The 17067-nt window shown below is 65.4% G+C and overlaps 1 protein-coding gene across 1 annotated transcript in view; it reads right to left on the reverse strand.

Annotated features, from left to right (window-relative positions):
- Positions 1–352: 352 nt before the first annotated feature.
- The window catches only part of LOC122153358 (staphylococcal nuclease domain-containing protein 1-like), a 79214-nt gene continuing 62499 nt past the window's right edge, over positions 353–17067 (reverse strand). The window contains 3 exon segments of the mRNA XM_042791878.1: positions 353–364; positions 2826–2898; positions 7703–7813. Coding sequence (XP_042647812.1) covers positions 353–364; positions 2826–2898; positions 7703–7813 — 196 coding nt within the window.

Raw genomic sequence — 17067 nt, forward strand, 5'->3', positions numbered from 1 at the left:
ATTTGTCCCTTGTCACCTGGAGACGGCATCTCCGGCTCCTGTCACCGTCCCCGGGGAGAAAAAGGGGCTTCCCGGGCACGACCCACCCGCCCTCCTTCGTCCACCGGCCTCGGGGGGTGCAACCCCCCTGGCACCCCCACCCTGCGCCTCTTTGGGGCTCCCCAATTCACGACGGAGCGGGGCCGCCGGCTTCGCCTGCTCCGCTCCCTGCCCGCACCTCCTGCCCAGGTGGTATCACCCCCATTACTATTATTTTAACACTTCCAGCGTTTAATTAGCTGGGAATTGAAGGAAAATTATGCATAAATACAGCGAGGGAAAAAAAAAAAAAAATGTCATCCTAACTCCACTTTTATGTGAAGCTCTGCCAATTATGCAAAATTATTCAAGGACTTTTCACAAGGACAGGAGGCTTTTTGGCGGCCAGGCTAGCTGGGAGAAGCGAGCTAGAGTGGATTTCTACTGCTGCTGCGCTTCCCTCTGCTTTTTCTCGATTTTGAGGGGGGGGATTTGTCTTGCCTGCAGCACCGCGGGTCCGTGAGAAGGGAGGCTGCTCGGCTCTGCAGCAGCGGAATGCCTGCCCGCGGGCAGGGCGAGGATGAGGATGGGTCTGGGGAGGGCTTGGGGGGGGGTGGGGAGGAGCAGGGTGCTCCAGGGACACCGGGACAGGAGCCACCGGTTGGCCCGAAACCACGGGAAAGGGGAATTTCCCAGCTTGAGCCAGGGTGGGAGAACAGGAGGCTGCGCCGGAAAACTGGGTCGAATCCTGCGTTTGAGCTAAATCGTTGACTTTTGCATCCCGGTCGCCACGCCAGCCGGGACGCGCGGGAACGGGGAGGGAGGGTGAGGCAGAGCTGGGGGGCTGGCAGCTGGGCTGGGTGGGGACAGCGATGACGACCCCGGGACAAGGACACAGCGACGGTGCCGTGGCGGTGGACAGCGCGGGTTGAGATCCACGGGTGAGGGATGCGCCGAAGCCACCCCACGGGATGCCCCGACACGGGGCAGGGTTGGGGACCGGGGCGCGGGGTGGCACCGAGGGTCCTGCGACCGCCCTGTCACCACGCCCTGCGAGGCAAAACAGCCCCAAAATCCGTGTTTTCCCAACGCCGCTTCCCCACGGAGCGCCGCGGCAAGGGGTGGTGCTGCGCCGGGGAAGGGCAGCGGGCACGGCCGGGCAAAACCGCAGGAGCTTTGGGTGCAAGAAGAGCCCAGGGACATCCCCAGCGGCCGAGGGACACGGCGGGGGGCGATGCCACACCAGCCACTCCACCGCTGCAGGGGTCCCATGCGATGGCACAGCACCGGGCCCGGCCGCCCCCGGTGCAGCACCCAGGGCTGAGTGCCCCCCGCCAGGCACCCACGTTTCCCCGGGGAGAGGGAAGGGGGTGCCGGGGCTGAGCGCTGCTGCTGCACCCGCTGCACCAAGGGGGTTCGGCGGCGGCACGGGGGCTGCGGGGCCACGGCTGGGAGGGGGACGGACGGACGCCGTGCCACCCACAGCACAGACACCTCCGCCCCTGCGTCGCTGGCAAGTCCTGCTGTTGGGGGCCACCGGCACCCCAATATATCACCTTCCCCCCAGCCTGGCTCCTGCCTCCTGTCGCGGGCATGGCGCCGGGGAGAGGCTCCGCTTCGGTGCCGGGGAGCCGGGAGGGATGGCAGAACCCTCCCGTCACCCCGACCCCCCGCGGGACCTGGGGGTCCCTGATCCCGGGGCGGGGAGGGGGCGTGGGGGGGCCAGCGGGAGGAGCGCGCCGAGGCTGGATTCGCAGGGAATTGTTTGGGCAGGGGATTATTTTGGCAGCGGCGAAGCACCCGCTGTCAGCGCGGCGCGCGCCCGCATCCATCACGCCGCGCAACTGCTGACACGCGGCTAACGAAGGCCTGGCTCGATTCGCAGAGAACTATTAAAGATTAAAAAAGATTAACAAATCTTCATAAAAGCCGTGATGTATGAGCCTAATTTGGTTTGCGGGGGCCCTCCCTCTCTCATCCGGCTCCAAGCTTTTTGCTCGAGGCCCTGATTGAGTTACGGGGGCTCCTAACGATCCCGGCGGCAGCACGGCCCCGGCGCAGGGACCCTGCTGGGAGCGGGGCTGGGGGGGGGGTCGGGGCAGGGAGATCCCACCAGCTCCGATTTGTCTCAGTTCTTGCTGGCAACCTCACCAGCATGTGGGTTTTTAAAAGCCTAAAAGGCAGCCGAGCCCCAGGGAGCCGGCGGCTCTGCCAGGGGGGGTTCCCCCAGGAGCGGGAGCCGGCACGGGCAGCACCCTTCGCCGTGCCCCGTCCGGTGGGGACCCCACAGGGACGATAAATCTCTATTTTCTCCGAGCAGCGGACACCGCTGCAGACCCCAAGGGCCTGTGAAGGCAGGAATTGGGGTGCCCAGGACAGAGCCCCGTCCCCCCGAGGACACGAAGGACCCTCTCGACAGCCAGGGCATCCGCCACGGACACATCCCCTTTCTGCTGCTTTATGAACGAATCCGGCACGGCCGCGGCAAAACCCCGCGGGGTCACCTTCGTCGCCGATGCTCGGGGTGATGCCAGCACGAGGCAGGCGGTGAGACCCTCCCCGCTGCCCCCGCCCCGAGAGGAGAAACCCCCGGGAGAAATCTCAGTTCACCCTTTTGGGGTGCGCCGGGGGTGACAAACTGCTTCTGCAGTGGCACTTGGGGAGCCCCAGAGGAGGAGGAGGAGGAGGATGGGTGCCCTAACTCTGGCTGGGTGTCCCGGCTCCTCTGGCGCCCCGTCCCGGCAAACAACGTCCCCCGCGGCACCGCCGCTGCCCCGCCGCGCGCCGGGGGGGGGGGGGGCCCTTACCCCGGAGATGTCGGCCACCCGGTGAATCGGCACCTCCTTCTTGCTGTGCAGCCCTTTGCCGTTCTTGATAGCCCTGCAAAAAGAGAGGTGGCACGAGACATCAGCGCCCGCCGCGGCTGGAAGGGCCGGCGTTGCCCCCCCCCCCCCCCCCCCCCCCCCGGCTCGTTTAGCCCGCTTGTCCCAATTAGCGGCCTCCGGCGGCTCACCGGAGCTCAGCTCGCACCCGAGCAGAGGGACCACTCGTCCCCGTTACCAAATTAAATTGCTTTGCTCCCCGCACAAAGGGAGGGATCGACAGGAAGGCGAGTTGCCCCGGCACGACGCAAAATTAACACACCCGTTTCTTTCAGCGCTTAATCGCACGAAGCATTTTTTAAGTGCAAAATACGCGGCGAACGCTCCAATTCTAATGGAAATAAGTTCCCTTCCAGGTTAAAACGATAAAGAGACGAGAAGGAGCCTGGATGAAGCAGCGCCGCGCGTGGAAGGCGCTTCGTGGCTGGAAAATGGGGCTGCCCCGGTTGTGCGGCGCGGTGCGGAGCCAGCTCGGCTGTGCCCGGGGAGGAGGGTGCAGCACCAGGATGGGACCCACCTCTGGTCCTCACCCCCCCCCCCCCCCCAGCCCCTCCCCGGCACCCGGGGTGCCCCCGCGGCCACGCGGCGCTGGGAGAATCGGGGTGCGGGCTGCCCCGGCGTCGGGCCTGCCGCCCCCGGCAGCGGATTTATTCGGTTTTCCTGGCGTTCCCAGCCGGGCTGGCTCATGGCCGGGGGCGGGAGGGCCGGCAGCGGCGGGCGAAAGGGCAGCGCACACATTCATCAGAGCTCCTTCCCCTGGCAGGTTTGTCCTTTTCCAGCTTCCAAAGGCCAAGCTGATTTTCCAGGAGTCGCCGGCGCAGAGCGGAGGGTGAGCCCGCTTGGCACAGCCGGGGCGAACCCCCCAGGGATTCTGCAACTCTCAAGCTGGCTCAGTGGGTTTTTGGGGGGGGTTGGGGCTTTTTTTTTTTTTTTTTTTTTTGGAGCTCCTCAGCACCGGGGTGGTGAATCCAGCAGCCCGTGTGGGGCTGGAAACCAGGGCCCTGCCCCACATCTTGCCAGCACCCGCAGCCGGGCCAGGCGTGGAGACTCCAAAGGATGCCCGGAGCTGGGGACCCCCCCCCCCCCCGGCAAAGCCAGCTCTGCTTTATCGGCGCTGGTCCCCTGTCCCCAAGCACCACAGGATGTCCCTTTGCAACTGGGGGGGGGGAGGGGGTGGCGGGGGGGTGGCTGGCAGCAGCTCAAGCTCCCCTCACCACCTCCCGTCCCCCCGCTACGAGATGCTCCCGGCAGTCAAGCGACAAGCCGCTGCGCCCCACGGTCCCCCAAATTCCCCCCCTTCCCCCCCGGCGCAGCCCGGGCTGCCGGGCCCCAGGCTCCTGCAGCAGGCTGGAAACGAGAGCTCCTAATAGCCGCTCCCAGGCAAGAGGCAAGAATTTGTTCGGAGTGGACCGTGATGATAATAAAAATACAAGGGGAAAATTTCAAAGCCCCTGCCGAGGCTTTGTACAGCAATCAATGTGCTGAGCTGGATCATTCGAGGAGCTGTCTGGAAGAAGCCAACCTGTTAAATCAGCAAAAGGATTTCTTCTTTCTCCCTCGCCCTCCTTTGAGATGCCCCTCCCCGCTCAACACTGCACCCCGGGACAAGTGGCTTGGGCCAGAAATAGCTTTTTTTTTTTTTGGGGGGGGGGGGAAAAACAGCTCCTTCCCCAGGTTAAGAAGGACGACAAAGTTAAACAAGGGCCGTAACACCCGCCAGGCTGGAAAGCGCTCCAAGGGCAGCTGGGGATGCTCGTCCTCGGTGCAGGGATGTGGGCGGTGTGACGTTCCCCCCCCCCCCCCCCGGGATGTGTCCCCGCTGTCACACCCCCCCCCCCCCCCGTCGGGCTCCAGAGCTGCTTCTCCTCCTTGCCGCAGGGTTTGCCGCGGGGGAGTAGGAACAGGCAGGGCTGGGGCAGGCAGGGATGCCGGCCGAGCCCGGGGCATCGGCGCGCGGTTCCGAAGCGGCTCCGTGCCGGAAAATGAGGCTGGGGGAGGCGGGGGGGGGGTGGGGGGGATACAGACACGACACACGCACCCGCTCCAGGAAAACCCCGTGGGCTGGGGAAACTCCTCACTCCTCACCCCCTTTCTGAAGCACCCCACGGAGCAGGCACCGGCACCCCAGTGCGAGGAGATCCGACTCCAGCTTTTGCTAATGAGCTGGGGGGGGGGCGGTGTTAAAAGGATTTTGCAACCCCCCAAACTGCTCCAAGCCTCCCCCCCCCCCCCCCCCCACCAAGAACTCCAGGCCCTGCACCCCAATCTCACCCCAAATCCCCCGTTCCCCTTGGGAGCTTGTTTCTTCCCCCCCCAGCAGGAGGGCGGCAGGACGAGCCGCCCCCACCCCCCAGCACGACCCCCTCCGCCACGCTCAGGGACACCCCAGCGCCCCGATATCGGGGGCAGCTGAGCCGCCACATCCGAGCCCGGGTCATCCCGGTGCCCGAGCGCCCCGAGATGCTGATTTAATGCCAGGCACGTTCCCCGTGCACATCTGGATTGTGTGCGGCTCGCCCGTGCGTGGCTGGCCCGTGCACAGCTGGATTGTGCCACAGCTGGACCGTGCACAGCTGGACCGTTCCTTCCTAGGCTGTGCACAGCTGGCTTGTGCACGGCTGGACCGTGCACGCCTGGACTGTGCAGAGCTGGACTGTGCATCCCCAGGCAATGCACAGCTGGACTGTGCACAGCTGGATTGTGTACAGCGGGACCGTGCACAGCTGGACAGTTCATTCCTAGGCTGTGCACACCTGGACTGTGCACGGCTGGACCGTGCGCACCTGGATTGTGCACAGCCGGATTGTGCACATCTGGACTGTGCAGAACTGGACCATGCATGCCTGGACTGTGCACAGCTGGATCACATATTCCTGGGTCATGCACCCTGGACTGTGCACAGCTGGACCATGCACAGCTGGACCATTCATTCCTAGGTTGTGCACAGCTGGATTGTGCACAGCTGGATTGTGCACAGCTGGATAGTGCACAGCTGGACCATGCACACTTGAACTGTGCAGAGCTGGACTGTGCATCCCCTGGCAATGCACAGCTGGACTGTGCACAGCTGGACCGCGCATGCCAGGACGGTGCACAGCTGGATCACATGTTCCTGCATCATGCACCCCAGACTGTGCACAGCTGGACCGTGCACAGCTGGACCGCTCTTGCCTGGACTGTGCACAGCTGGACCGCGCGTGCCTGCACCCTGCACGCCTGGACCGTGCATCTTCAACTGCGCACATCTGGACTGTGCAACTGCAGCCGTGCACACCTGGAGCACCCACCCCTGGAGCACCCGCTCCTGGAGCACCCGCTCCTGGAGCACCCACTCCTGAAGCACCCACACCTGGAGCACCCGCTCCTGGAGCACCCACTCCTGGAGCACCCACACCTGGAGCACCCACTCCTGGAGCACCCACTCCTGGAGCATCCACACCTGGAGCACCCACTCCTGGAGAACCCACACCTGGAGTACCCACCCCTGGAGCACCCACTCTTGGAGCACCCACTCCTGGAGCACCCACTCTTGGAGCACCCACTCCTGGAGCACCCACACCTGGAGCACCCACACCTGGAGCACCCACACCTGGAGTACCCACCCCTGGAGCACCCACTCTTGGAGCACCCACTCCTGGAGCACCCACTCTTGGAGCACCCACTCCTGGAGCACCCACACCTGGAGCACCCACACCTGGAGCACCCGCACCTGGAGCACCCACTCCTGGAGCACCCACTCTTGGAGCATCCACACCTGGAGCACCCACTCCTGGAGAACCCACACCTGGAGTACCCACCCCTGGAGCACCCACTCTTGGAGCACCCACTCCTGGAGCACCCACTCTTGGAGCACCCACACCTGGACCACCCACACCTGGAGCACCCACACTTGGAGCACCCGCTCCTGGAGCACCCGCACCTGGAGCACCCGCACCTGGAGCACCCACTCCTGGAGCACCCACTCCTGGACCACCCACACCTGGAGCACCCACACCTGGAGCACCCGCTCCTGGAGCACCCACACCTGGAGCACCCACTCCTGGAGCACCCACACCTGGAGCACCCACCCCTGAAGCACCCACACCTGGAGCACCCACTCCTGGAGCACCCACACCTGGAGCACCCGCCCCTGAAGCACCCACACCTGGAGCACCCACTCCTGGAGCACCCACTCCTGGACCACCCACACCTGGAGCACCCGCCCCTGAAGCACCCACACCTGGAGCACCCACTCCTGGAGCACCCACTCCTGGACCACCCACACCTGGAGCACCCACACCTGGAGCACCCGCTCCTGGAGCACCCGCACCTGGAGCACCCACTCCTGGAGCACCCACTCTTGGAGCATCCACACCTGGAGCACCCACTCCTGGAGAACCCACACCTGGAGCACCCACCCCTGGAGCACCCACTCTTGGAGCACCCGCACCTGGAGCACCCACTCTTGGAGCACCCACTCCTGGAGCACCCACACCTGGAGCACCCACACCTGGAGCACCCAGTCCTGCAGCACCCACTCCTGCAGCACCCACTCTTGGAGCACCCACCCCTGGAGCACCCACTCTTGGACCGTGCAGCCCAGGGCGCGGGGGAAGCACCCACGGGCGTTTTTCTCACCTCACCCTAATTACGGGGGGGGCCGGGACGCGCCTGGAGCCCTTCGGCACACGATGATTTTGGCGGCAGCTCACGCCGAGCCAGGAGTGCTCGCGGCAGGGAAAGGACGCTCGCCCCGGGACAGACGGACGGACAGGGAGGCGGCGGGGCTGGGACAGGGGGGACGCGGCGCCACCGGCACTCACCGGGCCTCGGCGGCCAAGAGCTCGTCGTAGTGTGAGGATCTTTGGTCGTCGTCTTGCCGGTAGCGGATGACGGTGGCCAGGCCCTTGCTCACCAGCGCTTCGGCGATGTTGCTGCGAGGGAAGAAAGCAGGGGAGGGGGTCAGCACGCATTTTGGGGGGGGGGGGGGGAGCGGAGGGGCCCGTCTGCCTCAGCACCCATCACGGCCAGACCCCGCCACCCAAAGGGGTCAGACTCGCCGGGGGGAGAGGAGACCCCCCCCGTTTCACGCCGCTGGCCAAGGGAAGGTGCTCGGAGCAACATTTCCCAATTAACGGGGATTTCTGCGCCCAGGCGAGGGGTCCCTGCGTCAGCGTGCAGGAGCCGGGCCGCCACGGGGGGGGGACCCCACGGCAGCACCCCAAACCACACACACACCCCCCCCCCACAACAGCGGGGTCAGCGCCCCCCCCCCGGGGGGCCGCGGGAACCTCCTCCTCGATTTTTACCCTTTTTCCCTCCCCGCCACCCGCCTCGTCGGAGCGGGGAGCGCGGGCTCGGGGCCGGCTGCCAGCGGGCGCCGCGTGCCGAGGCGGCGCGGGAAATTGGCTGCCATTACACTCTGCCGCTTTAAACAAATTCATAAATTCTCCTTCGCTGAGCGCATCTGTAATTCTCCGCCAATTACACAGGCAAGACATGGACTGCTAATTCACTACTTGAAAAAAAAAAAAGGCGTGTATATATATATAGAGAGAGAGAGATACAGATATATCTATGTGCAGGGGGGCCTGATCCACTCGCAAGCCCCGGGAGCGTCCCCTCTGCCCTGGAGAGGGGGAAGGGCAGAGCCATCACCGGGAGCTGAAAATAGGTCTCGCCTCGGAGCAGAGGTGAAAAAAAAAAAAAAAAAAAAAAGAAAAATAAAGCTTTGTAAACGAGGAAATAAGCTGCAGCAGGAGGCAGCTGCAGAGGTAGCGCTCGAAATGCCAAGCAACCAGGAATAAGCACCTACAGCTATTTTGGGCACGAACAGGAGGCTGTGCCGGGGGGGGGGAGGTGAGCGCAGGGCTGGTGGCCCCCGCGGTGGCCCAGCGGCCCCCCGACACCACCGTCTGCCCCCACCTCGGGGTCTGGGGAAGAGCCGGGTGCCAGGCTGCGTCCCCGGGAGCAGCGGGGCGCAGCCTGAGGGCAGCGGGCAGGATGCGACCCTGTGAGGGACGCGCTGTGGTTCCCCGGGACGCTGAGGGGGTGACTCGGTGGCGGGAAGCAGCAGCACCCCAAAGATCTGTAAATCTCCAGGAGGTGCCCGGTCGAGCTCCTGCCCGCCCAAGGCTGCTGGAACATCCCGCCCTCCCCAGCAGCTCGGTGCCAGGCTGGCAGAACCCCAGGCCAGAGACTCCGGTGATGGGCACGCCGCCTCCATCCTGCCCCCCCCCCGCCTCCCCGTGTCGGGGTGCTGCAGCTGCACCCCCAGGGCAGCACAGCCCCGGTGTCCCCCACCACGGGGACAAGCCCCCAAGAGCAATCACAGGCAGGATGGCTCCTTCCCGCGTGCTCACGTCCCCCCCCAGACCCCCCCCCCCCCCCCGTGTCCCATGTCCCCACCCGGGGGCTCAGGACCGTGCCGCTCTCCCGTCCTGACGGGATTTCCATGCTCATGCAAAGCCTGGCTGGATCCAGGCTGGGGGGGGGGGGGTTCCTATGATCCCCCCCCCAGTTTGCAACTCCACCAGCCTTGTACCCTGCACCCCATCCCCACCCATCACCCCATCCCCATTTTGGGGACGAAAAGCAAAGGCTGGGGGGGGGGGCAGGATCGGGGAAGGGCGGAGGAGATTAAAACCCAGCACGGAAAGCATCAGGAAACAACTGTGCCAGCACGCGCTCGGGCTGCTCGCTAAACGGACAATTTTCTTCTGCCCCCAGCACTGGCGGAGCGCTGTAATCTTGCTGCCACCTCTGTTTGATGGCTTCATTTATTCCGCAATATCACGGTTATGGCTTTTTTAGCAGACAAGCAAAATTGCCAGCGTTTGCTCCCACCGCGCTGCCGGGTCCTAAAGGGAGCTGGGATGGGCTGGGGATGCCCCCCCCCCCCCCCACTACCCACCCCCCCCCCCTCGGCTTTTTGGTCCCCAACGGGCTCTGCAAGAGGGGACGGGGGGACCCGGCACAACCTCTGCTTTAGACCCAAAAGGTGCCAGTCCCAGCTGCTGCGCCCCCCAACCCCGAGCATCAGCCACGGTGCAGGAGGTGCCCGAGGGGGGGGACCCCTCCTCAGTGCCAGCATAAACCACCCCCCCCCCACCCCAGAGCCTCCCCTCCCGCTCTGCCGCAGCCCAGCTCCCATTAAGGTTTCAGAGACGACATTCCCGTGGCTGCCGGGGACCGGGAGCCGGCGGGAGGTGCCGGGTGGCCGCAGGGCTTGCGGGGATGCTGCAGGACCCGGCTGCCTCAGTTTCCCTTCCCCAAGCAGCCGTGCTGGGATCCTGCTGAGCTCCAGCACCGGGCACCAGCTGCTCCCCCCAGCAAACGCTTCTGCTCCGCCGCAGAGCCCTGCGCCACCTGCCAAGGAGAATTAACCCCTGCATCCCACTCCTCATTCCATCTGCATCCCGCTCCCCATCACAGGCTCATCCTGCTCCCCATCCCATCCCCACCCTGCTCCCCATCCCAGCTGCATCCCACTCCCCATCCCAGCTGTATCCTGCTCCCATCCCAGCCTCAAGCCGCTTGCCATCCCATCTGCATCCCGCTCCCCATCCCAGCTGCATCCCAATCCCATCCCATCCCATCTCTATTCCACTCCCCATCCCAGTCTCATCCCGCTCCCATCCCATCCACATCTCACTCCCCATCCCAGTCTCATCCCACTCCCATCCCAATCCCAGCCTCATCCTGCTCCCATCCCAGTCTCATCCCGCTCCCCATCCCAGCTGCATCCCACTCCCCATCCCAGCCTCATCCTGCTCCCCATCCCATCCCCATCCTGCTCCCCATCCCAGCCTCATCCCACTCCCCATCCCAGCCTCATCCCGCTCCCCATCCCAGCTGTATCCTGCTCCCACCCCATCCCCATCCTGCTCTCCATCCCATCTGCATCCCACTCCCCATCCCAGCCTCATCCTGCTCCCCATCCCATCCCCATCCTGCTCCCCATCCCAGCCTCATCCCACTCCCCATCCCAGCCTCATCCCACTCCCCATCCCAGCTGTATCCTGCTCCCATCCCAGCCTCAAGCCGCTTGCCATCCCATCTGCATCCTGCTCCCCATCCCAGCTGCATCCCGCTCCCATCCCATCTCCATTCCACTCCCCATCCCAGTCTCATCCCGCTCCCATCCCAGCCTCATCCAGTTCCCCATCCCATCCACATCCCACTCCCCATCCCAGTCTCATCCCACTCCCATCCCAATCCCAGCCTCATCCTGCTCCCCATCCCATCCTGCTCCCCATCCCATCCCCATCCTGCTCCCATCCCAGTCTCATCCTGCTCCCCATCCCAGCCTCATGCCGCTTGCCATCCCATCTGCATCCTGCTCCCCATCCCAGTCTCATCCCACTCCCATCCCAATCCCAGCCTCATCCCGCTCCCCATCCCAGCTGCATCCCACTCCCCATCCCCATCCTGCTCTCCATCCCAGCCTCATCCCGCTCCCCATCCCAGCTGCATCCCACTCCCATCCCATCTCCATTCCACTCCCCACCCCAGTCTCATCCTGCTCCCCATCCCAGCCCCATCCTGCTCTCCATCCCAGACATCCATGCCCACCCCTGCCCCATCTCCCCACACTTTAATCCCCTCCGCTCCAAGCGGATCAGCGGCTATCCCCGGCACCAGACTCCAGAAGCATCCAATAGGCGTGAAATCAAAGTTTTCATAATTTCCAGCGGTCATAGGGCAGCAAGCGTTAAAATCCCAGAATATGGGAATTAACGGGGGCTCATTCAAAATCGAATGTCAAACCCCCTCTGCCACCAGAGCGCCGGGTGAGCCCGCCACGTATCGCAGCCTGGTTAGAAGGAAAGAAATCCCGATTTCGGAGCGGGTTATCCAAGCTCCCAAACAGGGAGTTATCCGAGCCTCCGAACACCCGCCGTGGGGAGGGCGGTGAGACCGCCAGGCTCTCCCCCTTCATCCACCCCTCATCCTCCTCGCCAGGGCACGTGGGAGCGTAACGGGGCGACGCCGATGGGCCTTCACTTGGGAAGTTTGGCGAATTTCAGCCAGGACGAGGGGATTAAACCCACTGTCCCACAGTGAAGGGGCTGCCGGGGGCTCGCCTGCTGGAGGGGGGGGGGTGTTTCTCCTGCATCCGCTGCGTCCGCTCCCCGGCAGCACGGCAGCTCTTCCCCGGGGGACCGGAGGCGGGTGGAACCGGTGCCCCCACATCCCTCCGAACCCTCGGCTGGTGCTCACCAAGCCTCTCCTGGCACGGGAGCCGGCTGGCACGGCGCTCGTGTGTGTCCCCCCCCCCTCCGACACGCCGAGCCCTGCTCCTCCAAGGATGCCAGGTCCTCCTCGGAGCTCAGCTCCAGCGCACGCCGGTGAGATAAGAGAGGCAGCTTCTCCTCCGCCCCGGCTTCGCCGGGCCACTGGCGCCTGCAGCCTGCAACGGCCCCTGGTGCTTTGGGGAGAGCCCCGGGAGGACGGGGAGCTCCCCCCAGCAGCGCTTCGGCCCCATCCACGGAGGCCGTGCCGCCCTCAACGACAACCAAACGGCGGGACGGTGCTTGGCCAGCGCTGAGCACGACGCCCTTCACCCTCCCGGTGCAACCGGGAGAGCCGGCTCCGGCGCTGGTTCACCCTGGCAGCACCGCTGCCCGCAGAAGGCACTTCAGGCCCAAGGGACCCCCGATGTGTCCAGGAGAAAACACCCCCCCCCCCCCCATCTCCTGCCCTGGCAGCACCGGCGAGAAACCTCCTCCCCGGGACTCGCACCGAAGCCGGGGCAGGGACGGCAGCGCCCGGTTGCACCATTAAAGGGTGCGAGTGGCTTAATTCCAAGTCCCCGAGCTTGCAGCCGCCCCGCTCCCCACCCTGCCAGCACCCTGCCAGCACCCTGCCAGCACCCTGCCAGCCCCGGGGCGGGCACTGAGCTCTGCCAGCCCTCAGCCGGCTCACCGGCAGCCTCGCAAAGCTCATCCTGGCCGGCCGAGCTCCCCGGGGCCGAGGCTGGCGGCAGACATCTCCTCCCCCGTAGGAGGGAGCAGCTCGCGAAGCGGCGGCGAAATCTGGGCCCTTTCCAGAGGCTCGGGCTGCGAAAACCCACACGGCTCCTGGGCGCGAGCCCAGCTTTACCCTGGCACCGCGGCCCACGCGGGCAGCTCGCTGCGCGCACGGCTCCGCTGCAAACAGCAAAGTGCTGCCAACCCCAGCCCTGCGGGACCCCGGCCGGGTGGGGGGGGGGGGGGAAATACCCTGCGCCGTGCCACCGGCTCCCCCGGCACGTCTGGCGGTGAAGCTGCTCCGGGCTTGCAGCTCCGGGAAGCCAGGATAGGGGTTTTTTTGTTTTTTTTTTTTTTTTTTTTTGGTGGAGGGGAGAGCATTCGTGCTGCGGGTTTCGGCTGCCAGCCCGCCCCGGGGACCCAGCACCGACCGGCGGGTCCCCCCACTTCCCACCGGCCCTTCTGCAAAGGGTGTTCACGTCCCCGCCGCCCGCACACCAGCCTCGGGCTGGGTCCCCCATCGCTCCCCGAGTTCCGTGCGGGTGCACGGGGGCAGTTTGCAGGGGGTCGGGATCATCGCCCAGCTTTTTGGGGCGAGGGGTACAGAGCCACGGGGATCGGTGCCACAGATTGCGCTGGAAAACCCCCAAACCCACCCGCCGGGGCTTTGATCCCAACTCTGAGCGGCTTCCTTGGAGGCTGCTGCTTCATTCCGGGAAAGGGGAGTGACGAAGGGTCCCCTTGTCACCCTCCCCGGGCCACTGGGCGCTCTGGGAGCAGCTGCTGGAGCTTGCAGAGCCGCGCCAGCATCCGAGCATCGCCAACCACCCCAGCCACGAAATCCTGAGCCGCTGACACCCCCAGCCACGAAATCCTGAGCTGTGTCAGCATCCCAGCATCACCAACACCCCCAACCACGAAATCCTGAGCCGTGTCAGCCTCCCAGCATCACCAACCACCCCAGCCACGAAATCCCGATCCAGTAACACCCCCGGCCATGAAATCCTGATCCATGCCAGCATCCCAGCATCGCCCACCACGAAATCCTGATCTGCTAACAAACCCAGCCACGAAACCCCGATCCACTAACGCCCCCAGCCATGAAATCCCGATCCGTATCGGCATCACCAACCACCCCAGCCACGAAATCCTGACCCGTACTAGCATCTGAGCATCACTAACACCCCCAGCCACGAAATCCTGATCCACTAACAACCCCAGAAACAAAATCCTGAGCCACGTCAGCACCCCAGGATCGGCAACACCCCCAGACACAAAATCCTGATCCATTGACACCCCCAGCCATAAAATCCTGATCCACTGACACCCCCAGCCACAAAATCCCGATCCACTGACACCCCCAAACACAAAATTCTGATCCACTGACACCCCCAGCCACAAAATCCCAATCCACTGACAGCCCTGGCCACAAAATCCCAATCCACTGACAATCCCGGCCACAAAATCCTGATCCACTGACACCCCCAAACACAAAATCCTGATCCACCGACACCCCCAAACACAAAATCCTGATCCACTGACACCCCCAGCCACAAAATCCCGATCCACTAACGCCCCCAGCCATGAAATCCTGATCCACTGACACCCCCAGCCACAAAATCCCGATCCACTGACAATCACGGCCACAAAATCCCGATCCACTGACACCCCCGGCCACAAAATCCCGATCTACTGACAATCACGGCCAAAAAATCCTGATCCACTGACACCCCCAGCCACAAAATCCCGATCCACTGACACCCCCGGCCACGAAATCCTGATCCACTGACACCCCCAGCCACAAAATCCCGATCCACTGACACCCCCAAACACAAAATCCCAATCCACTGACACCCCCGGCCACGAAATCCTGCTGCTTGATTGCCCCGCCGTGCCCCCAGCTCCCAGGGCTGCAAATCCTGGGACAATCCCCCATTTTTTTTCCAGGTTTAGAACTTTCCAGGCTGAGAAATCCCAGCGCTGCCCGCGGGGGGGGCCGATCCCGGCACGCGGCTGGGTGCTGAGCACCCAGGGATGGGTGCGCTGCAGCCGAATCAACCCCCCTCCCTGCTGCTGGAGGGGGGAGCGGGGAGAATAACCTCCCCCCCCCACCAAATAAAAGCATCTGGGGAGAGGAGCGGGAGCTGCCGCGTGGGGGGAAAATGTCCCCCCCCCAAGTTAAATCCAGATTAAACAGGAATATGGAAAGGCAGACGAAAAGCTCTTTGCTCTGGGAAAAAAATCTGATTAGGCCGTGAAATAGTTTTTGCCACTTAAAGAACGGTGAAGCAAAAAAGAGCTATTTGTGAGCTCGGTCCCCCCCGCACCCCCCAAACTCATTTCAGTTCCCCCCCTCCTCACAAATCCCCGCCCCCAGGAGGTTTTTGATCGGTGTTTTCAGGCAGCAGCGCCCGGCCGGCTCTCGCCGAAACCAAAACCAAAGCGCCAAAACCAGCCCGGGCGGCGGCACCGCCGAGACTCACCGTTTGTGCCAAATCAGCCCCAAAACGCAGCGTGGGGGCCGGGAGGGAGCGGGACACGCTGATCGGCCCCACAGCTACCGGGAGCCACCGGCCCGGCGGCCACACCACAACCACAACCCCCCCGCCCCGGCCCCGGCCCCCGCAGCCTGAGCTGGGTGATTACGGGGTGCCCCTGCACCCCACTGACCCCCCCGCACCCCGGCGCGTCCCCCGGGAGGGAGCCGGGCTCTCGGCGGTGCCCTGGGGAGCACCCACCCCCCAGCCGGGCACCCCGGGGGTCCCCCCAGTCATACAGCAGCACCCACCCCCCAGCCGGGCACCCCGGGGGTCCCCCCCCATCCCACAGCAGCACCCACCCCCCAGCCGGGCACCCCGGGGGTCCCCCCTGTCCCACAGCAGCACCCACCCCCCAGCCGGGCACCCCGGGGGTCCCCCCCGTCCCACAGCAGCACCCACCCCCAAGCTGGGCACCCTGGGGGTCCCCCCCCCGTCCCACAGCAGCACCCACCCCCCAGCCGGGCACCCCGGGGGTCGCCCCTGTCCCACAGCAGCACCCACCCCCCAGCCGGGCACCCCGGGGGTCCCCCCCGTCCCACAGCATCACCCACCCCCCAGCCGGGCACCCCGGGGGTCCCCCCCCGTCCCACAGCAGCACCCACCCCCCAGCCGGGCACCCCGGGGGTCGCCCCTGTCCCACAGCAGCACCCACCCCCCAGCCGGGCACCCCGGGGGTCCCCCCCGTCCCACAGCATCACCCACCCCCCAGCCGGGCACCCCGGGGGTCCCCCCTGTCCCACAGCAGCACCCACCCCCCAGCCGGGCACCCCGGGGGTCCCCCCTGTCCCACAGCAGCACCCACCCCCCAGCCGGGCACCCCGGGGGTCCCCCCTGTCCCACAGCAGCACCCACCCCCCAGCCGGGCACCCCGGGGGTCCCCCCCGTCCCACAGCAGCACCCACCCCCCAGCTGGGCACCCCGGGGGTCCTCCCCGTCCCACAGCAGCACCCACCCCCCAGCCGGGCACCCCGGGGGTCCCTGTCCCACAGCAGCACCCACCCCCCAGCTGGGCACCCCGGGGGTCCCCCCTGTCCCACAGCAGCACCCAAGCCCAGCCGGGCACCCCGGGGGTCCCCCCCCCCGTCCCACACCATCACCCACCCCCCAGCCGGGCACCCCGGGGGTCCCCCCTGTCCCACAGCAGCACCCACTGTGCCGGCTGCCCGTGAGCTGCCGGGTGCTGCTGGGTGCCCTGGGACACGCGGCGATGGGCTGGGATGGGCTGGGAGGCTGCGGGATGCTGCCGGGTACCCTGGGATGCTGTGGGATGTGCTGGGATACTGTGGGATGTGCTGGGATGCTGCTGGATATGATGGGATGCTGCTGGATATGATGGGATACCGTGGGATGCTGCTGGGTGCCCTGAGGTGCTGTGGGATGCTGTGGGCTACTGTAGGATGGTGTGGGATGTGCTGGGATGCTGCTGGATGTGATGGGATACTGTGGGATGCTGCTGGGATGTTGCTGGACACTGTGGGATGCTGCAGGATGGTGCTGGGATACCGCCAGATGCTGTGGAATAGTGCGGGATGTGATGGGATACCACAGGATACCGTGGGATGCCGCGGGGTGCCAGGGGACACTGTGGGGCACACTGGGATGCTGCGGGATGCTGTGGGACATTGCGGGATGCTGTGGGATGCCACGGGATGCTGTGGGGAGGTGACGGGATGCTGT

Source organism: Tyto alba, unplaced genomic scaffold (genome assembly GCF_018691265.1).
Source record: "Tyto alba isolate M040663 unplaced genomic scaffold, T.alba_DEE_v4.0 Super-Scaffold_2, whole genome shotgun sequence".
Lineage (NCBI taxonomy): Eukaryota > Metazoa > Chordata > Aves > Strigiformes > Tytonidae > Tyto > Tyto alba.